The sequence below is a fragment of the Mya arenaria genome, chromosome 5 (assembly GCF_026914265.1).
Source record: "Mya arenaria isolate MELC-2E11 chromosome 5, ASM2691426v1".
Lineage (NCBI taxonomy): Eukaryota > Metazoa > Mollusca > Bivalvia > Myida > Myidae > Mya > Mya arenaria.
In genome coordinates, this window is record NC_069126.1 from 67,283,788 (window position 1) to 67,306,915 (window position 23,128).

Genomic DNA, 23,128 nt, shown 5'->3' on the forward strand with positions numbered 1-23,128 from the left:
ATGTTTAAAAACTTTTTATTTTCAAACGTAAAAAAGTGAAAGATTTAAGTGAAATGACATTACGGTGCGGATGTCATAAGTACAAATGTTTGTTTGATATGACCCAATCCAGACCTTTTGCCGTATGTCGATAATTTCTTTAAACGACTTGTTGCAGATTCAAACTAAAACATGTTATAATAGAACTGTCGTCTAAGTCAGTTTAAATAAATAAGTAGCGACAAAGAACCAATGATAGAAATACTGCATCCTTTCTTAATTCAAAATATTAGTCTTTTCATAGTACACCTGCCTTTTTTCTCTTTATTACATAATTTATATTTGCGTTATTAAAGTTATTAAACTTACAAGCATAACAATATTTACAAACCGGAATAAAAACAGCGTTAATGAAATCATTTCCAGTGGAAATCAATGGCCGGAAGAGGTCATCTGAAAAGAAGTATACACAAAGCGTTCAAAGTGTATACAATTTAACTAATCATAAACGAATTGCAAGATATTTATACATTAAAGCAACCCTGACCTGTTTTAACTGATCTTGCATATGCGTGTATTATTATAGATTTACTTTTTTCTTAGTTCCATACCCATTTGGATTTTACACTGAGTTAGACATTCTGGTTTCATTGAACTAGGTCGGTGATTAATGTCAATGTGCTTCTTGGAGTCTTATTGTATATTTGTTTTTCCTTTGGTCATATTAACAGTAACATCAAACGATACAGCTAACTTCACACTTCATACTATTTTTCGCTATATGTTTCTCGAAATATCTCTCTTCGACAATCTATCTTTATTAATAACAACCTACCAAAGGGTTGGGAATCAAACATAGCAGGTGTTCAAAAAACACGGTTATCTTTTAAAAGCATGTATGTGAAATATGAATGCCGAAACTAACTTTATAAGGGAATTGACAAGTTGTATTACAAAACTCATAAACTAGTGGTCTATGTTTAAGTAGTCAAAATAGGATGACTGCTTATTGAGAGAGGAAATGATGGTACAATTGACGCAACAATTTAACAATCATCTACATTCGATGGTGGTGCCTGGTTATCTGCAAAATTGTAAAGCAAATATTTTGTAATCTGAATGTGGATTTTTATACATATATTTATCTCATGTAGCTACAAATGTTTTTTACACATTGATTCAAAACGCAATTATACCCCGAAGTCAAAAACCAAAATATATCGTTATTAATAAATGCTGGAGTAAGTACCTTGGCATGGTAAGGTAGTACGACCCTAATGGGCATCATTTCAAACTATAATCAGCTTGATAAATTCTAAATTTGTATAATTTCCTGGATTCAAAAACAAAACTCTAAAGATTCTTACTGTCAAATAACAAGTTTATCTTAACTTTAATTTAACTACCCCACCCCCAATTTCAGATTTCTTTTATAAAAAAAACATCACCACAGAGACAAAAATCCTTTATTTAATTAGTTTCAATATTTTGGCAATAATTTGATATCAGACTAACAAGTAATACATGTTCATACACAAATGGTAAATTATCGATCTCATCATCAACAAATAAAATCAAACTGTACTGAAATAGCCATATGGGATGAACATTTCAACATACTGTTTTGACCGCGTAAATATGGGACGTTTTAGAAGCCAAATCAACAAGGTTTAGAAATGTTAATGACTTGTTCTTTATGAGTAATAAACCTTTTTTTAAAAGCGTTTGGGAGCATTTTGCCAGAAAATCTTAATGTTTTACCGTCTTATTAAAATGATAGAGTTTGAAATTCCCAACCACCTATTTCAGCCGGGCCTGAGAGTAATAAATTATTCAAAAAAGCTAATATTTATGTGAATAAAAATATTAAATTACGGTTTTTATAAAAACAACAACAACAAAACTTCTGTTAAAATTGTTAGCTAATGAAAACAAAGAAGAATAAAAGAAGAAAAAAAGAAGAAAAACATTTGTGCTTCTGGATGGTTTCGAGCCTTTATCTTGATACCCTAAACAAATGTGTAGTCATGTTTTTATACATCGGCTAAAGCATTAAAATTGAATAGTTTAAAGTGGAGGTTCATTACGGGTGCTCTACCTTAAGTTAAATACTTAGTATGAATTTACTGGATATATTTTGATTTGTTTTTTGTAGCGTTCGCTTTCTTATTTGGTTATTATTTGACCATGATCATTAGAGATTTAGACAGAAATTTGGTTCAATTTCGTGTTAGCCGGTACTTGTACTCATTGTTTGTTTTAACCGGTTTACGAGCGATCAGCTAAAGCGGGTTATTCAAAACTTAAAAATCGTCGACGACTGACACACTACGCCACAACACAAAAATACAAATTTTTATAATATAAACATTTAAGTACATTATATAAATTTAGGGTTTACTGCTTTTCAACAGTCAGCAAATCATAATTTCACTGTGTTATTAACTGGTTTATGAATACTTTATATCACACTTATCTAAAAAGTATCAATGACTTGACAACGTTGATATAATTAATAATGAAATCTTAATTTGGATCTATGTCTTAACATGTTACGTATTTTCACAAACCTGGAATGACGGTTTTGTCTATTGATTTGCAAATGTTTTCCGGTAATAGGCCGTCCGGCATCCTTCTTGAATCGTAGTCGTTTTCTTCAAAGTCTGACTTTACGTTTACGATCGAAGTTGTTATTGCCTAAATTAGAAAGTATTGGACAGGTGTTGACACATTCCTTCTCATGTAGCGACGGATATGTTGCGTACAATTCAACTATCGTTGTCATCAAACAAAGCAGGAATACAATATTTCGAGATCGATTTCTTATAGTTAACAAAGCTGTTACTGGTAGGGTTGCCTAATAATCAACAAAACTGTAAATAAAGGCATTAACCAAAATGAGCAAGACAAACATACTTTGAATTCTTTCTTCAATTTTCTTTCTTCTGTTGCAGTTGACCGTAACCTCAAACTGTTTCCAGGAGTGAAAATCTGTCCAACAGGGTCTAGCAGTTCTGTGATAGCTTCATGCAGATACAGATACTGCTCCTAGAAAATACGTACACAGTTTTGAATAAGGCGTACTACACCTATCGGTTCAACATATAGTTTCACATGCCTAACCAATATTGCGAGCATTTAATTTAGAACAGAAGTAAATCGTCGTTTCATACTTTTGTTTGCACCATGCTAATTCGCTGCTCCCTAAGAACATTCACAGTTTCTGGAATATTCAGTTTTCCATCAACCTTTCCTTGATCAAATAGGTAGTCTAAAGCAATGAAAGTCCCGGTCCTTCCTACACCAGCGCTAAAGTAAAAGAAACGGCTTTCAGATTTTTCATTGGCTGATAGTTGAATGAATTTCCAAACAACCTTTGCCTGATAAACATTTTTTTATTATTTTCAGTAAGTTCAATTAGTAGTGCATGCCTTCATTAAAATAAAAAAAAAACCATGAATTATTAGATAATATTATAAAACCGATTGCAGAGTGCAGCGATGTTTTGCTTTTCAGCTTACAAGAAATATATGTTGGATTTAGTAATAGAAACATGTAAAGTAACCTGCAATGCACCATCCAGGGTGTTTTGTCCACGAAGACGCTTTGTCTAACTTTCCTCCAAAATTGCACTAAAGACAAAGCAGTTGATGGTACATTTTTGTCAGGCCATGACGTGTAATGAAACTGAATCAGTTGTCGTTCGAATTGTGATCCTTCCTAGATAATATTGTGTTCAAGATGTCAAAGAAAACCGTTCTACCGTATCATGTACTTAAATACCAAAGGCAATATTATTATTAAGGACATATCTGAACACAACACTGTACTTTGGTCACATATGTTGTATTGTGTTGATTTTATTGCATATCAGTGTCTCTTTTACTGAATTCAGGCGTCTTATTATTGGCTTTCCTTTGTATATTCGAGAACTATATTGCAATGGAAAGTAATGAAAACTTTCTCCTCACCATGCTATATGTAAGATTCCTGACAACAAAGTCAGCAAACTCTTCAACTTGATCAAGCTTGACATAACACTTTCCGTAAGTAGCACGGTCATCTGGCCAATATTTGAAACATTTTCTCTGCAATCAAACAATTGGCACTCAGTGCATAATGTGTTCATATTTATGAAAATAACATCTGTTTAGCATTAAGAGAGTTTTGCACGATGTGATATGTTTAAGCCTAAATGTCCAACTTCTTTAATAAGCCCAAGCAAAACATTTTTTTTCAATTATTGATCATAGAAAGATCTCAAATATGTTTATTTGATTTCGAAAAAAGGATGTTGATGGCGTTGTGTTTTTAAATGCAATAAGGTCAAATGTTCTATCTCTTTTCAAAATACCTTTCCTGTTTCAAGAAGATTTGTAACCATGACAATGATTTTAACGTCTTCCGAATGAATCATTCTCCAAGTATCGCTGATTGTATTTTCGAGTGGTCCTGCAAGGTTGAGCAATTTTTTTACTCATACGTTATAAACACCTTATTCTTAGGATTGTTTTACTTATTTGAATTACATGTACCTTTAATATAATAATGCTATCCAGCAGAATAAGTAAATACTTTATAAACCGATGTGGCTGTTTACCTTGGGCAGCTATATATTTTCTGGGTTTACAGTATCCCTGTGGAAAATGAAATCAGTATATTTACAATAGCTATCACAAAGACAATGCGCTCGACTTTTCCGCCACTAAAAGGTTTAAGGTTTGCAAAGTTTTAGTGAAACATGCATGGATCACTGAAATATTAGATTAAATGCAAACCCTTGATCAGTTATTTAGCTGAGTAATACACGGCCATAATTTGCATTTTAAGCAAGAAAGTGTTATTTTACTTGATAAATGAAGTACGATGGATGGTTGAAAACCCTTATATAAAGTTTCAATGCAATACATGATAAAATTTGGATATTATCCCTTTGCATGCTGGGTAAATTGTCGACTGCTCAAAAATGTCATCTGGTTTATTCTAAATTTCTTTCCATTTACTTAAAACTTTGGGGATATATTGACTGAGTGGCAAACAACTTGGAACCTGACCAGACGCCGAGTTACTCGGCGTCTGGTCTGGTTCCAAGCTGTTTGCAAAGCCTTTAAAATCGCCATCAGCAGCCTAAGGGTTAACTTAAATATGGTAGCATGAAAAATCTCAGCCAGAATTTCTAAATCAGAATATAAAGGGGAACATTTTGCATTATATGTAAATTTTAGTTATCTTATTAGTTTTATAGTACGATTGACCATGAATAATGTTGTATAATGTCTCAATGCTATACATCACTCATGGTTACGACACTCGTGAAATATAGCCTTTGGTTCTTACTCGATGAAATGTATTGCAATCTGAGACTAAATCAAACAATTTTCATCTATCTAACTTGGTGGTTAAGTAGGTTTGATGGTTGAGTAATGTTATGCAAAATCTCAAAAAATACGTCGAGTAATTGCTGAGTAATTAACCAAAACCTTACCAAGTTGGGAACCCGACGCAGGCGCCGAAAGCGACGCCAGGTTGGGAAGTAGATATATGTTTTATTTTTTAAATGGTCGAGTTAAAAACTATGCTATCACTATACATATCCTGAACCGCTATGTAGGATTTCCATGTGTATAAACGAAAGTTAATACGACGTGTATATCTAATTATCTTAAATTGTACTTTAAATATAACTGTAACAATGACTTTTGACGAAATCATATGATAATGTTATGCCCGTTTGCAGAGTAAATCTTGCAACTAATTATTGATTATAACAAATTCTCTATTATTAAATTGAGCAAATACTAAGAATTCCTGACTGCAAAAATGCATAAACTTACATCAATGTAACTTGCGTTAATGAAATCGGAGTCTGGGTCCCCACTTAACCAGGGAAGGACAACTCTACTTGCATCGTCTGAAATTATTGACATATAAGCTATCGCAACCATGCGCATGCTACAATGGTTACACCACACGCATGGAAAAAACATATAACTAATACGAATCCGATTAACTAAAGAACATGAACATGTGTTTGCAACACTTACTGACTCAAACATTTAAGACGTGGACTTGCTACTTACAGGGGTATACACTTCTGTATCTATTTTTTGCGACATTGTTTGGCTTCAGTGCGTCTTTCGTGTTGTATTGTAGACCCATTTGCAATGTCTGAAATACAAGAGTGTAATTAGTACATTAATATATAAGTAAATGTACATGCTTGAATAAGATAACAATGAAAATCATCTTAGATAACACAATGCAACTTTTGACTGATCATGCATTTCAGTTACCAATGAATCGTTACTTTATTGACAGGTAAACTTACGTAAAATTCTTTAAACAAAGGAACAGGGTCTAGTTTCAGCGTTCGTACTGTTTCCCGTAGTGTTTTTATTGCTAAAGACTTTCCAGATGCATCCTTTGTCTGTACGTTTCCATATATGTTCTTTTCTTCTTCATACTTGGAACTTTCATCATTGATTGGTAAAACATGGGTGAAACTTTCCATTTCCGTCTTTTCACTTTTATGACGGGTATCTTGTAAGCTGCATAATATATTATGCTTTTGCAGAAAACATATATTTACATTTTGAAGCCAAAATTAACTAAGCACGTTAAATATTATGTGTTTTCTATCGCAAGTATTGTAATGTAGAACTTCATGTAAAAATTGAACGAAACTTACAGTTGCAATTTGTTATTGTCATGTTGTGGTGTTCCTAGATAAAATTAAATTTATCAGTTTATATCACTTCCTAGAAAACATTAACTGAAATGTTGTATACATATAGCAATAATTATACACATAATTTTAGGTCATTTGTAAAACAATCGATGAAAATTTCAATACAATTAATTTATTATTTCAATACAGTATGCACTAGTCAGTTGTAACCACGCCTCTAAGGTCTGGGGAATAGCGGGGACTTTGACTTTCGGTCTAGCCAATCCGAGATAAAATCCCCGCCCTGCGGTGACAAATTGCTGATAAAATCCCCGCCAAATGCACCGGCACCCCGGGTACATCCTAGGTTATTCCTATTATAATGTTCAAAGCATAGGTTTTGTGTTTACTTCATATTGATGATTATTTAAGATAACAGATGATAAAGCCTTTTACATAGATGATTATTTAAACGGATATTTCCCGGCACACAGCCACGGCCCATTTCCCATTATTTTCGGCGCGAAAACAAAACCATCCCATTCCCTCGGCACTACGGGGCCATATGAAAGGTAAAAACACAGCCCGTCCCCCCTATCCCCGGTTGACTCCCAGGCCTTGGAGCCGTGGTTACTTTCATGGATAGGTTCGACTGGAATAACGTCAAAATTCGAATTCCAGAAAATATACTTAAGCATGGTCATAGGAAAAAGCGGTTAAAATTTTACTTGCCTTTATGTTTTTTCCTCCTGGTATAAAATACAATAATAACAACAACTAAAGTGAGAACAACACCAGACACTGCACCAACAGAACCACCTACGACAACGCCAATATTGTGTGTTTTTTGCAGACCATTCCGTGTTATGCTTGTAGTGGATGGGCCATTTGGAATTGATTTGTCTATAAAATACATAATAATGGACATGATAATTTTGATTTCTTTTGTTCATTTTTTCTACGTGTAGAGTTGAGGTGATATCTAACAAATCTATTTCCTCAGTTTAATTATGTTATATGATTAATCATTATTTTATATTTGAGTAATAAATGAGTTCTTATTTGCTTAAATGTTACCAAAAATATGTTCATACGAATTCTTTTAAACATTAGACGAAATGAATGTTGTTTACACAAAAAAGTAAATATTAGAGTAGTGGTATTTTCAGATTGAAAATATATTTAGTTCATGACGATATCATTTATCAATTCCAATAAGAAATGCAAAAACTCAACAAGAAAGACCATTGCTTCAAAGAAAACTAATTCGTATGTCAATGAAAAATGACAAACAAAATATAAAAATATATCTTCAGATACTCTTTTATCGGTTTCATTTAAACACCATGTGACGGCTTTCGTTCAGTCAATATGTAAATAGGGGTTGTAACGCTACCAAAAATCGTATCAAGATATATATTGCGATACGCTCGATCCGTATCAGGATGTTTTGCGATACGTATTATTTTAGTTTTTGCAGTATTCAAGTCATTGCACATACGCTAGTAAGACTTATGTGTATATTATATAATGCGTTTCATAAGCATGATATTACTGTTCACGTATTCATCTGTTATGATATATCAAAGACATTTGTATTACACTTGCATGTTTTTCTAACAGATCTATTATATTTTATGTGCAAATGGTGAAATAATAATTAAAGTGATTCAAGGCAACTTGAAACACACAATAAGAGTAAGATCATCTTTTAACGGAATGATACACTCTAAAATACATTGATTTGTTTATGTTCGAATGCAGTCTTGCTTGTTATTTCAATTGTGTCTTTCATCGCCTTTCGTATAAACTATATGCAAAGGTTAAAACTTTAAAACAATTTTCAAAGAGGCATAAATGCCGTGTCGTCAACACTATCTGTAACACCAAAGACTCAAATGTTGTTTGCTACGCTTTTCGTATTATAAATTTAGTAGTGTTATCTTTAAGCGTGCTAAGGAACAGCAAACATTGCCTTTCTTCACAATGTTCGTGTCGTGTTTCATACCATTCCATCATTTATAATTTCCAAAAAGATGAATGATTAATTAAACGAATTAAAGACGAAATTTATTAGTTACTCGACCTTCAATGTACTATAAAAAGTGTAGGTCCTTTCAGAGGTCGCCAATAATGTCACTTACTTTCTGCAATAATGTGAAACGTTTCGATTAGGCTGCCAACTTCGTTCTCAACCCTTACAGAGTAATTGCCGAAGTCCCAGGGTTCTACGTTTGTTATAATTAGCGAAGATGACATGTTATCTATTGAGTTGATTGAAACTCTGTCAGCTGCTGTTGAGCTTACTGGAATTTGCATACTGTTTGAAATGTTTGTCCATGTAAACTGGGTTGGCGGAGGGTTTGAAAATACACTGAAATTAAGAACTGCCTTTTCACCAGGTCTAGTATCGATAGTTGCACTATGGTTGTAGTCAGTCGGGTACCTAGGCGAGCCTAAATATCATTAAAAGAAGTTTAAATCATTGTGTACATCAATATTTCCATACAATATTATATAAAGGCTACACACATCACCTCGTAACCAGGACATAAAACCTTTGAGGGAATATCTATTGCTTTGCACAATTTTATTTGAATCAAGAGACATTTAGGAAATCCGCAGACACGTATGTATGTATGTAAGTGAAAACGATTTCTGCATGACATTGTTTAGCTTGTTCCTACACAAAATACATTACGAACAGTATTCTTAAATACAAAGAATGACTTTAAATCGCTTTAAAACGGCGATTTTTCGTTGTTGTTATCGCACTTGTCCACGGTTCGGTGCAGTAATTGCTTTCAAAAGTTGTGTTGAAACAGATGTGTCTTCGTGTTGTATACATGTTTAAACACAAACCTTACTTTTTAATAGGGAAAGACATCTGCATACTATCACTTACACTTGACATCCACTGTTACATTTCTTCTGTCTGGTGTCATACGATTGTGCTTGTTTGCAGACACACACGTGAACAGACCAATGTCCGTTAAGCAAGAGCTGCTCTTGTTGTAATGTAACAGACTATTTCCTTCGATATATGCCAGGGTGGATCCAGTAGGTGATACTATTGTTATATTAGCAGGTGGGTCACTATCCACATCACAAGCTAAGCTTAGGCTATCGCTGTGATAGACTGTAGTGTTCAGAACTGCAAATGATTTAATTGACGCCTCGTCTAAAATACAGAACAAAGCTTGTAAGTTTAAAATGCAAAATATCTTTTTAGACAATATTACAAAGTACATATGAACAGAACAAAAGAAAACTTTTTTTAGGCACAAACATTAACATATTCGTAGCCAAACGCATATATAAACATTCACGGCGGCAATATCAACATTATTGACATTTATGTTGTATGAGAAGAACATAAGTTCAAGAATGATTATAAATATAGCTATTCAAATCATTATCGGTATTAATTAAATAAAATAAAGACCCTTCTGCGCTTTTCAGTGGCAATATAAACAAATTTAGAAGAAAAAAGATTGCCTTTTCTTTCCCCTATGAAATACTTGTGGTGAAATGAAGATGATTTTAAGCATTGTTCACGTTTCGTCGAAATATGCAGTACAGATTGCAACATAAAGGTCGCGTAAGAATTCTGTTGAAGTAGATTCACGAATACAGAACGATACTATTGCATGAAAACTCTATCGGTTTATATCAGGCAAGCCAAATTAACTTAAGTTATACGTTTTAATGAGGAGTCAATGTTTAGGTGTTTGCTTACATTTCTATCTAAAATTTCTACTATTATAAATAAAGGTCACTCAAACGGGGCCGTCTCGAAGTAACGAAGAATAACGTTGTAGATAGGGCTTTGTCACGATTGAACCTCTATATATCACCGTTTTAGACGAGACTTTTTTTACTCAAGTCCGTAATTCTTTCTTTTGGGTTCTTAATGATACAGTGTAAACCTCAAGGACAAGCCAAGTATTCGAACATTTCGAACTCTTTAGAGGCACAAGGTTTTATTACACACTTCATAGAACTAAACATCTTAGCCAGCAATTACAATTTTTTCAAATGAAAATGCATTTTTGTGAATAACGCGGGAAAAAGTGAAATACAAAGAACAACTTGAAACAACACATTAGCGAATTGCATATTCATAAACGCTGTAATGATTCAGAAACTATCATTGATTTGTTTTGTGGCAATACTTTATCAAACAGTGTAGACATGGATGAAAGGCACATACAATGTTTATTACAGAACGTTTTTGCCACTTTTGTGTAAAAGACATCTAATATGCTTTGTCTGAAATAGTTGTCGCGTATATCATGTGCATCTGGGAGAGAAAAAACGCAATTCCATTGTCGCGACATAGAGGACAATGCTGGTGAACACTACCTTTTAAACTTTACACTGCATAATGAATAAGAAAGATGATCAGTGTTTCAGTTTACGAAAAATTATTAAAAAAGTTGCGATTAAGTATATACCCAAAGTTGTTTTTAGATATCTGTTTCATTTAGTCAGCGTATTGGTAACTTTAACGCAAATAATGTGCACTCGATCAGTTTTAAATAATGTTTCATTTGTATATACAGATATCGCTGGGAATAATTTTATCATCAGCTTTCAAAGCAAAAGGAACATTGTACAATATGCCACTTGTGATGAATGTGTATGCCATTATTACATCCTTATGTGTCCAAATAAAATGTCAGTACCATCAATCATGGTTTTGCCAGCATAGACATCATCCAATGTTTTCTTGTCGATCAGATTTTATTCGAAAAAAACTTCGTAAAAGGTTACCAAAAATAGCTCTATGTCAAATATTGACTGCAGACAAAAACCAGGACAAGGGAAAAGAATATGTAAAAACAATTATTTTTCTGACACTATGCTCTTATAATGGATCATCAATAAATTAAATTGAAACTAAGCAAAATAAAAACATAAAAACGATAGGATTTTGTTTCATTTAAAGCTGCACTCTCACAGATATACCATTTTTACATCTTTTTTTATTTTTTGTCTTGGAAAGAGCAACATTTTGCGTAAATATCTTCAAACCAATGATATAAGATTGCTGACAAAACATCAGATCGTAGTTTTTCATTTTTCCGTTCGAAAAATAATATCTTATGGCTTAAACCGTTAGTAACAGTTTAAAAAAATCCTAAAACATCAATATTTGAACGTACTTATATAAATCTGCGATCTATTTTTGTCAGCAGTCTTATAGCACTGGTTTCTATGAATTTTCGCAAACATTTGCTAGTTCCAAGACAAAAAATAAAAAAAAAGATGTCAAAACGTTCAATCTGTGAGAGTACAGCAAACAATAACCAAATCGTAGGAACAATTGATTTTAATCAAATAATGAATGGTTAACCACCGTGATCTATAGACCTACAAAAGTGACAAAGCTTTGCCTATATCGGATTACCCCTTGGCTATGAAGGCTCTAATGATATTGGTTAATATTGGTTAGTATACTTATAATGTAACTAAAATATATACATTGGACATCCACATGGATGCTTGCCGTATCGCTTCCATTTACGCCTTGACATCCAGTCGGGTCCATACTATTTTGAACCAAACAAGTGTAAACGTCTTCTTCCGTTCGGGATATATTCTGTATGAAGAGGTATCGATCATATATCCTTTGTTTAGTCTGGTTTGTCGTTGTCCAATAATATGATGTGATATTTGGGTTCCCCGGTGTTGCGTTACATATTAAACTGACGTTAACACCTTCAAGTACCTCAACGTTTGACGTAAAGTTTGTTATCTTTGGTGGATCTAAAATGTAAAAAAATGATGAAACAGTCAGTGGTCTCGAATGGCCGCAAGTGTAGCTACATAAACGTTCCCTTTTTTCGGTTTTGCATTGTATCAAACTGGGATCAGTGAGAGCTACGCTATGTTACGGTACGGGTTATTGCCTGATCTTAAGAACAGTGGTGTAATCTACAAACTATGTTTATCCTGTAACTGTAACCAGCTGATCGAAGTGAAAGTAACCGGTTAGTAATTATATGTGTAAAATAATTAATGTATTTACGTTTTCAAAACTTTTAAAATAGCCATATATGTAATCTAGAAACTTTATTTTATATTGTACCTGTAACCAGCTGATCGAAGTGAAAGTAATCGGTCAGAATTGCAGTGAAAACACGACTAGTAATAAAATGTGTAAAATAATTTAAAATATATAATTAGCAATCATGTTATACGTTTAAATTTCCTTAAAAAGTTTCAATAAAATATTCTGAAGCATATTCCTGTAAAACCGAGAGCGAGACGAACGTTTACTTAACGACGCCGCGGGGAAATTAAACAATCGTCATTAGATCCATTGAGAATATCAGAAGTGTTAGGTTGTAGCCGGATGTAATCCTGATTTTAGCCACTCTTGTTCTTTTACGTGGACAGGTGTATAACACTGTCATACGAGAGCCCCGTTTAAAGTCCCTCCCGGAAGGGGCACTCATTTCGTTATTGCTGAGGTACTGAACGACCCCCTCAATTATTACTGGACAACGGATGTGCATAAAGAAATGTAGTTATTTATAGACAAGAAAATGATCATACATGAAGGAAAGCTAGAATAAATGATTGACGAGACATGCTTGCCTTTAATGACAATAGACTTAACACCAAAACAATATCGTATTATGTATGTCGTAAATTTTTAAATAGTAATCATCGATCGGATGCAGTGGAATTGTTTTTGTTCTGCCTGGTCTTAAGTAACAACACAAATCCATGTTAAGTGCTTCCTGCCAAATTCGTTGGTTGATTTAACAATAATCGCAATTTAATCAAGTTATTGTACATCATGCTGGTTTTCCAGTCCAATTGATCCTGATGAATCATTGCACAATTTAGGTGACCTTGACACATATATGTTAAAACATTAGTCTCCTATGGGATATATTCCTTAATGGTAAATGCAAAACCATGACATCAAACCAAAAGAACTTTTCTCAGTATTTTTGAGCAGCTATGTTGAAATGTGGTAAATAATTGTGATTCGTTAAATACTACGTATTTTAAGGTTAAATTTATGTTCCTATTATCTCTTTCATAATCTAGATTGATTTTAGTTCGATACGTCAAGTTTATCAGAATTTCGCATTACTAATTTCAAATACAATATATCTTCAATTTGACTCGATTTTCAAGGATCTGTAATTTTTCTGAAATTATCTCCCATTTTCAAGCGCTAAAGCATAAGTCTTAACACAACGATTTGATATGGTCTTAAATGTTTGACTGCTTGCCTGGTCGAAGAAAGCAAGAAGGGAATACTCCTCTTGCGTGCATGTAATTCATACATTGATTTTGGAAAAAAAAATTGTCTGGTATATACACTAAGGACTTAGACTGCGAAAAACCAAGGACTTTTTCAGCGTGTTAATGGTATGTTATCGCTCACTTATTAAATGTTTGCAAATACTAGAATACTGTATTTCTTTTGTTAATGTTGTGAATTGTAATCAATTCATCTGAAATCACAATTAACCGAAATGACCAAGCAATATGATATTTTTCAACTTTAATATGGGACAGCGTCCTGTTTGGGTGTATGTATATAGTAAAGAGCCTTTTTTCTGTAAACAATCTAGGAGGGCTTAAGATATATTTATAACAGTAGTACAAGGCACGAACTCGTACCCAGGTTCCTAGATGCAAAGATGCGGCATTATGCAATCTTTAATCTTAGGATCCAATTTTCCCTTATTGGTCATAACGTCTCGACAAAGAAAACCTTTATAAACAAAATGCAAACAAAATTTTAACATAAGTGTAAAATGTAAAGCAATTCTTACATAAAACATCGAGGTGAAATCTTGACGTATTTGACGATGAAATACTCCTGCCATAGGAAGCGTCCATGATATTATTTGCAGTGCAGAAATAATCAACAGCATGACGTTCTGAGACATTGTGTATGTAAAGTTGACTTGACTGTAAACCGTTTGACCAGGAATAAGACGGTGGTGGATTTCCGCTCGAAGAACAGTTAATGTTAATTTTTTTACCGCGAAGAACTTTAATGGACCATCCTTCTTCAAAACTATTGCTTTTACATGTTTCAGTTTGGAAAACAGGAGGCGTAGTTGGATCTGAAATGGAAACATTTACTTAAATACAATAACCCCGTCTTTTAATAAATATGTTGATCACAAAATGATAAGAAGATAAGAATAATACAAACATAAAACATCCACTTGAAGTTTAGCGCTGGTTATTATTTGTTGTTCAATCGCTACGTATCCAGTCGGAAAAAGCGTATTAGATGCATTGCAGACGAGTTCTAAATCGTTGGTAAACGCTTGAGTATAAAACTGTCCAGCGTTGTTGTCCGTCCATGTATACATTGGAGGTGGGTGGCCGTCCGCTACGCAGACAAGAGTAACGATCTCGCCCTTGATAACGTTTATATGACGGGTGTTTATTACATTGCCGGACTCGTTATCAAAACGAAACAATATATTCTTTGGATGATCTACAAGTAAAGAAAAACTGATTGCGGCAATACCTTTTCTTTTTAGATTAACCAAGCATTGACATATTACAATTGCATTATCCAACATAAATTCAATACAATACAAGTAAATGTTTAAATTCTTTACAAAGCTAATACTATTTTGATACCAGGGCATGTTTTATTTATTGTTTATGTTATCGCAATGTTTACATATAAGGTTTGTTTGAAATTAATCGCTTGTGGCGTTCTACACTTCCAGTTTTATATTTATATATCCATGGTATTGATCCATGTGACTTTAACAGAATACTGGTTTAATAATTGGCTATGGGGCTTGTGTTTGTTATTCCTATAACTGTATTACATATTTCTGTTTATATATATAAAATCGTTAAAGACAAGCAAATTAATTATTGATAAGATAATGGAATACTTATTACAAACAAAACTTACAATGTACATTGAGATTAAACGTAGCGTTTTTTTTTCCGTTTACTGTTGCTCCAATGCTTGGCGACATGGTGTTTTCGATATATAAGTTATATATCCCACTGTCATCGATGTGTACAAAAGGTAAATGTAGTGTCGATCCATTCAGGAAATAGCCGCTCGGTAATGTCCATATAAGTGTACCTGGTTCCGGCATAGAATCGCTTTTACATGTCATTGTAAATTTGGATGCCAGAGAAATATTCACCGATCCGGATCTCACAGTTGCCATTCCAATTTCGCATGTTGGTTCATATGGTGGATCTTAATATAAAATGTCTAAATTCGTCAGCGAAGCATTATTTCAAATAAAAGAAAACAAGACTTAAATTGTTCCGAAAATACAAACAATCGCCTAACAATGACACGCATATTTAAAACTAATGGCTGCACTTACATAGTGCATGGACATACACTTCTTTAACTCTTGACCATCCAAGAACGTGCGATGCGGAACAGTTGCAAATTGAATCGTTGTGAAAATCTGCTTCCCACATAATCGTACTATTTGCACCCATAGAGTCGTTGAACGTTGTCTGGTTTCCGTCATAGCAAGACCAATGCAACATTGCGTATGGATTACCGCCTTTCACAAAGCATTCAAGTCTCTGTTTTGTTGGTGAGTTTTGGATCATATAAAAGTTTCCATCACCGCTTATCAAAATCCCTGTCGTCGGTTTAACTAAACGGCATACAATTTATTTATTACTGACTCGTATGAACCTTAAAAGTAATGACATATGTCCAATACTTAGAAATATGTATTTGAACAGGAACACATATGGAAAACATTATTAGGATTGAATCCCAGATGACCGTTTGCTTTTCTATGTAACTAGTCATGGTTATGTATAGGTAATCTATTAAAAAATGTTTTGTTCCATTTGAAGTCATATCACTGCATATAACAAACATAAGCGAAAGTAGACACGCCTTATTCTTTTTAATTGTGTATAGAATTGAGTAAAATTACTCAACTAAAATTGACCCGCATTGCTACATGAGCTAACAACGATTCAACTTTCAACATGAAAGTTACTTGCCTATACATTTATTTATCGCTATTCCGAACAACGTTTATCCGAAATTATCGCTATTTCGAAATTATTGTTCGGTCCTGATTTTATTTTTTCTTTGTTAAATTAAATTTTTAATCAATAATCCGAAATCGCAATATAGAAAAAATGCTATTTCGACGTAAAAAGTACGGTCCCGATTTTGTATTTCACACCTAGTCAATCTTTATTTCGAACTCGATCATCTCATAGTTTTACAAACCATACTACAATAGCAATCCGGCAACAGCTTGTGGTGATAATAAAGCACAATTAGCACTTGTTCAGGAATTACATTGAGCACGCGTATGTTACAGCCATCGAGAACCTGGATATGATTTGAAAATAACTCATCAAATTCGATCGCCACATTTCTCACGCATTTCTATTTGTTTGAATCGTTTTCTGCGTGTTCAATTTTTAAAATACATTTGGACGAATATAACAAGTCATCCGGAATTATTTTCTCAGTTAAACTCACACAATCATCTCGGCTATGAAACATATAATCACACATTTCATATGCAATAAATACATTCCGAAGAAAGCACTTACTTCATCTTCAACTAAACCTTTAGAAACAACATGTTTTGTCTAATCAAAACTGTAAATATCCAAAATAGTCAGCGGCGTCAATCATAGGCTAAAATTGTATTATTTTCATAAGAACAAATCAAATGAAACCGAATGACCAGAAAATAAATAACAAGACTGTGGGCGACATTGACTGGAAAGGTTCATTAATAGAAATATAAAAGCATGCCACTTACATCTTACATTGAGTTGAATCATCCTACTGGTTTTGTTTTCGTAGTTCACATTGCTGGCCGTGCAATAGCTCGACAATTTGTTGTGGGATCTGTTAACTTTTAGAGTCAAACTGCTTATAACCGTTAACGTGCGGTCAGGTTCTTCCTTAATTCGTTCACTTATATTATATGAAGTAGACAAGCTATTATCGGTCTGAGAAAGGATTTTGTTATCCACAAACCATGTGATGTTGGCTGCAGGAATACCATACAAAGCTTGGCAGACTAGAAACGCCGTGTTGCCTTCATCTACGGTCAATCTGTCAGGAGTATCTTCCTGTAGTTTTGCATACTCGACAGGTACTGAAAAAGTAATATTGTTTAATTTGCATTCAATACTTATAGATAATCTGAATATTTTCTAATACAAAATATACAAATAACATAGTGTACAACACTTACATACTCAAAGGTATAAAGATTTAAATAATCTTAAGACATCAATATGGTAGCGGTGTGCATAATATCAGTACATAATTCTATTGCAATGGCATTTTTTCACCTGATATTTCAACCAAACAATATTTGTGTTAGTCAATATTACACAACATGGCAGTATCACGAGAATTTCCGAATAGTCTCGATCCTGTTCGGGATGTTGCGGTAACGATCACGTGCTATTAGTAATTTGGTCAGAGCTCATATAAAAAGGACGCTAGTGTTGGAATGAAAACTCACAGACACAACTGTTGTCACAAACGAGAAGAACATGAAACAGAATGCAGTGACATCTGCACATCTGTGTATTTGGCTATCTATTAACAAGACAGTTCTCTCAATGGTAAAACTACTATGAAATCAGACTGAAATTGAATGTTAAACAACACCTTGAAAGTGACAGTATTATTTTACTTACAGGTTAACATTCATTCTAGTAAATTGTTTTAATGTTATATTACGAAAAAGCTTTAGTGGACAGTGGCTACATAAAAAAGGGTAACTCATGAATAATGTTGTTTTAAATACTTCCTATACTATGTGTTTAAGCAATAGTTATTTCAACAATGCAAATTCAGGGTTTACAAAATCTGAACACAACTGAAGGATTAACTGTAATAAGAATGTATGAAAAAACAGGCGCTATATTTAAAACAGCAACAAAAAATCAATAGAGATCTTTTTGACAAATTTCCTGTCTTATACTAGTTAATTAACACAGTATTACGCCATTTCAACTGACACCATTTCAATTATGTTGTATTTATAGTCAGGGTAACACAATATCCGGTATCCATTTCATTATTAAGAAAAAAGGAAAATATTAATTCGGATTTTTCGATTGGTTTATCTAGAATTTTGGTGGTATTTGTTTATAAATAGTACACTAGTCAATATACTTTTATATGTCATGGCCTTGACGATAAGTAGATATAAATTGACAGAGGTAGGTGATCCGTGTATATACCGTCTTTTCGTCAAAACGAAAAAACGATCAACGGTATAGATAAAAAATTCCCTTTTTTGAAGTCTATCGTTTTAAATGAAAACAAGGAAAAGGAAAAAGCCTATAATTGTTTGTTTTCTATTTAGTCATCTGTATGTTCCTTTTCCGTTTTTTTTACCTTTCTATTGAAAAAAAAAACACATGAAAAACAAAGAAGTTACATACACGGGTGGTATAAAAATATTCGATTAAAAAGTTGGCATAATTAGTAACCACTTACTATCTATAATGTATTTCAAGATGACTTCCATTGTTAAAAAGTGGTTAAAAATGAAAATATACTATTTGATGACATTGAACAAGGGCTTCGAAGCATCTGACAAAGCTTTCCTGCTGTTTGTTTGTTTCAATTAAAAGGCCGGCATTACTTAGCATATTTAAAGCCGTGCGTATTATCTTTCGATGCATTTTTAATGTTATGCTATAACAATAGGTTTACAAAGTGATGAGCTAACAGTCTGCTTGCCTGTTCAACCTGAAAAACATGTACGATTTAAATTAATACCGACTTTGCTCATTCACTGTCTCATTCATTAAAGTCTCAGATGAACTCGTTTTAAATAATCTCGTTTGTATTGTTTTTTTTGTTTTGTACCAGCTTACTCTTATTACACTAAGATTATGTTATTTGGATAGAAACTAATAGTTAAACATTAATGATCTTTGATGAGAAATAAACATGATTTGTATAATGCCGTCAGAGTGTTAATGCATTTTCCAAGTCAAGAAGTAAAAACCAACTTTATGTTTAAGGTGGCAGTGCATGCGTATCCGTAAAGAATCCGTTTATAACCAAGCTAATAGTTTACACCTGTGTATAATCTATTCATGAATGGCATATAATCAAAAATTATTGCATGATATTTCAGTGTGTTACGAGAACTAGTACCAATGGCAAGATGAACATTTAGAAACAAAACAGCATCTGATGGTGTTCAACCATAGAACATCCTGAGCTATAGCTTTTGCAATTGATCCTGTCAAGAGATTGTATAATATAGCATTGACATATATCGATAGAAAAGAACACAACTATCTCTACCATCTCGACCAATGCTAGAATATTTTTTGTTCTCCGAGAAATATTAATGCTAAATTATTATGAATTTCGTGAAATGTTCTTTTAATATTGATATGATGCTAGATATGTACATAATGGTAGTGTTTAACAGTTTCCTAATAAACTTACAACATGTTGCAAAATCGAATGAAATATAATGAAAAAATCAATCTAAAGGTATAATCATTTTTAAAGAATTTTATATACCCTTCAGTATTATGAATGGTTTATAAGTAACGTTCGTAAGTGCTATAGTAAATGTATAACATTAAATGTTTTAGGTGTTGTTATACTCGAGAAATTTATGTTTCTTTAATATCAACTTGATTTTAATACCACTTGCACGGAATATATCGCATAACCTGTAATGTGTTTCTTAACTTCATCTGTGCAAGTTATTGATCATTTCATTATTGAAAAACGAGTACTTCTGTTATGATATGTCTATTTTATACTTGAAAGTCCTCGGTAATACTGTACTGTAAAATAATTATATAAAACGGCTAAAACAGTATTATTCCAGAAAAAGCACAATTTCATATAAACGAAATATTTAAACTTAAAAAAATATCAATTCAATGACAACATGTGTAGAAACTTTACAATCGATGTTGCTTTACAGCACATGCATTACCTGAATCTATGAAGACTATTGACAAACCGTCAATGCTCAATATAAAAGGTGTATATTGTGAACGGTTGATGGTAAAGTTTTGTTGTACTTTTTAATATTTTGAGACAATGAGTAATTTTTGATTGCTGAGTGATATTGTATTTTTATTTACAATAACGGTTTTTGGATTACCTTTTTGCATTTATAGGTACAATTTTTGTTTTATTAATAAAGTTAATTCATGAGCATTTAGGGCATACATAATATTTAGATAAAAGCAAAAGAATAATGCAGTGTTGAATTATGAAAAACAACGAATAATTAGACAATCAAGGAATGGCTACCACGCAACAGTAGCATTAAATGTAGTCAACATATGGAGAAGTTATAAATGAACAAGGAAACAATGAGCCATTATTACATAAATTACTAGTGCCATTAGCATATAACAGTCATTAGAGGGTTTTGACTAAGATAGATTGCTATAGAGTTAAAAGTTTGCACTAGGCTAATCAGTGCTGTTGGAGTACATCCATCCAACGTATGGGTTTGCTTTCACAATCTAATTTTAATTACCGAAAAAGTAAATCTTGGTTTTGAAGATGGTCACATCAGCATTAACTAACCTCTGTATATCTTCCTTAGACAAAGTGTAAAGATCCCAAGAGGCGGTAATTTGGCACAGGAAGGAAGCAAAACCAGCAATCATGGGTTTTATATCAGAAGCAAGATCTAGTTGCCATACAATTGAACATCAGTGAATCATCAAAATTTCCCCATTGTTAACATTGTAGGATAGAGATGTGGTGTTGCTTGTATTCATTGTTTTTAATTGAGTAATAAGTGGCCTGGCGACGAATTCAATCCAATGTATTTACAAACATATCAGGCTCCGTACAGTCAAGACGTTGCTTATAAACGTCAACTTACATACGCATCACTTCCGAAATGGAAACTATATTAAAGCCAACTTGAAAAAGGTTATAAATCAAAGACATTCTGACAAGTGGCAGTAGAAATATTGACATTATGTTTGCGGTTGGGTCAGTATTTGTCAATTCGTTGTCACAGTAAAAAAAACAACAGATATTTGTTATTAAACTCAATAAAGATTAAATATGACCGTTTAGAAAATGAGATGAAAATTGAGCAAGAAAACTTAAAGCTGAAACTTTCTCCTTAAGTAAACCAGAGAAATGTTAAGCAAGTTGTGAGTGTATCAGAGTTTTGACTAAGAGAGATTGCTATAGAGTTAAAAGTTTGCACTAGGCTAATCAGTGCTGTTGGAGTACATCCATCCAACGTATGGGTTTGCTTTCACAATCTAATTTTAATTACCGAAAAAGTAAATCTTGGTTTTGAAGATGGTCACATCAGCATTAACTAACCTCTGTATATCTTCCTTAGACAAAGTGTAAAGATCCCAAGAGGCGGTAATTTGGCACAGGAAGGAAGCAAAACCAGCAATCATGGGTTTTATATCAGAAGCAAGATCTAGTTGCCATACAATTGAACATCAGTGAATCATCAAAATTTCCCCATTGTTAACATTGTAGGATAGAGATGTGGTGTTGCTTGTATTCATTGTTTTTAATTGAGTAATAAGTGGCCTGGCGACGAATTCAATCCAATGTATTTACAAACATATCAGGCTCCGTACAGTCAAGACGTTGCTTATAAACGTCAACTTACATACGCATCACTTCCGAAATGGAAACTATATTAAAGCCAACTTGAAAAAGGTTATAAATCAAAGACATTCTGACAAGTGGCAGTAGAAATATTGACATTATGTTTGCGGTTGGGTCAGTATTTGTCAATTCGTTGTCACAGTAAAAAAAAACAGATATTTTTTATTAAACTCAATAAAGATTAAATATGACCGTTTAGAAAATGAGATGAAAATTGAGCAAGAAAACTTAAAGCTGAAACTTTCTCCTTAAGTAAACCAGAGAAATGTTAAGCAAGTTGTGAGTGTATCTTCATAATGTTTAAATAAGACATCTTTTCTTTATGTTCTCGTGAAACATAAATGAGAAAGTTAAAATTCATATAGTATTAAATCATTCCAGAACCTGAGAGTATCAAAAGGCGTGTTTTGTAATTAGTTGTATTAGTTCTAATTTATATACCTTGAGAGGGGAAACAGTTTAATTATGAGAAAATACCATTTCCGGAATGCAGAAAAGGCTTCTATGAACAATGCGAGATGATTTGTCATATTTGTAAAGGGTTTGGTTCTATATGCAGAATGCATTTCAAATCACAGCTTAGACTTCAACCTAAACGCTTTAGGTCGCTGAAGATAGGACGCAATTAGCTCTTATCACTGGAACTGAGGCTATTATGTGGTAGGGTAGTGTGTGCAACAAGGGAATTGCTCAGGTTCCACTAAATATCAGCACATTTTGTATTAATTATTTATTTTCGATAAACCTTAAACCATATAATCATGAAAAACAAACACTACCTGCAAAAAACATGATGGGATGGCTCATAGGTTGTTTTATCAAGCGTGGAAATGGAGTCAAAATCGGAAAGTGTT

General features: G+C 33.1%; 2 protein-coding genes across 9 annotated transcripts in view; one reads left to right on the forward strand and one right to left on the reverse strand.

Annotated features, from left to right (window-relative positions):
• LOC128233755 (uncharacterized) overlaps positions 1-23,128 on the forward strand; it is a 99,832-nt gene that overhangs the window by 15,320 nt on the left and 61,384 nt on the right. The gene's annotated exons all lie outside the window — the stretch shown is intronic.
• The window catches only part of LOC128233749 (uncharacterized), a 34,772-nt gene that overhangs the window by 4,602 nt on the left and 7,042 nt on the right, over positions 1-23,128 (reverse strand). For all 3 annotated transcript variants that reach the window (XM_052947574.1, XM_052947575.1, XM_052947576.1), the window contains 21 exons: positions 17,428-17,769; positions 16,000-16,284; positions 15,567-15,866; positions 14,841-15,131; positions 14,452-14,748; positions 12,134-12,418; positions 9,552-9,827; positions 8,791-9,102; positions 7,379-7,549; positions 6,668-6,701; positions 6,308-6,527; positions 6,060-6,147; positions 5,814-5,890; positions 4,580-4,616; positions 4,334-4,431; positions 3,951-4,067; positions 3,545-3,699; positions 3,153-3,288; positions 2,896-3,027; positions 2,550-2,676; positions 371-432 (listed from right to left, as the gene is read on the reverse strand). In XM_052947574.1, coding sequence (XP_052803534.1) covers positions 371-432; positions 2,550-2,676; positions 2,896-3,027; positions 3,153-3,288; positions 3,545-3,699; positions 3,951-4,067; positions 4,334-4,431; positions 4,580-4,616; positions 5,814-5,890; positions 6,060-6,147; positions 6,308-6,527; positions 6,668-6,701; positions 7,379-7,549; positions 8,791-9,102; positions 9,552-9,827; positions 12,134-12,418; positions 14,452-14,748; positions 14,841-15,131; positions 15,567-15,866; positions 16,000-16,284; positions 17,428-17,769 — 3,842 coding nt within the window. The remainder of the gene's footprint in view (positions 1-370; positions 433-2,549; positions 2,677-2,895; positions 3,028-3,152; positions 3,289-3,544; positions 3,700-3,950; positions 4,068-4,333; positions 4,432-4,579; positions 4,617-5,813; positions 5,891-6,059; positions 6,148-6,307; positions 6,528-6,667; positions 6,702-7,378; positions 7,550-8,790; positions 9,103-9,551; positions 9,828-12,133; positions 12,419-14,451; positions 14,749-14,840; positions 15,132-15,566; positions 15,867-15,999; positions 16,285-17,427; positions 17,770-23,128) is intronic.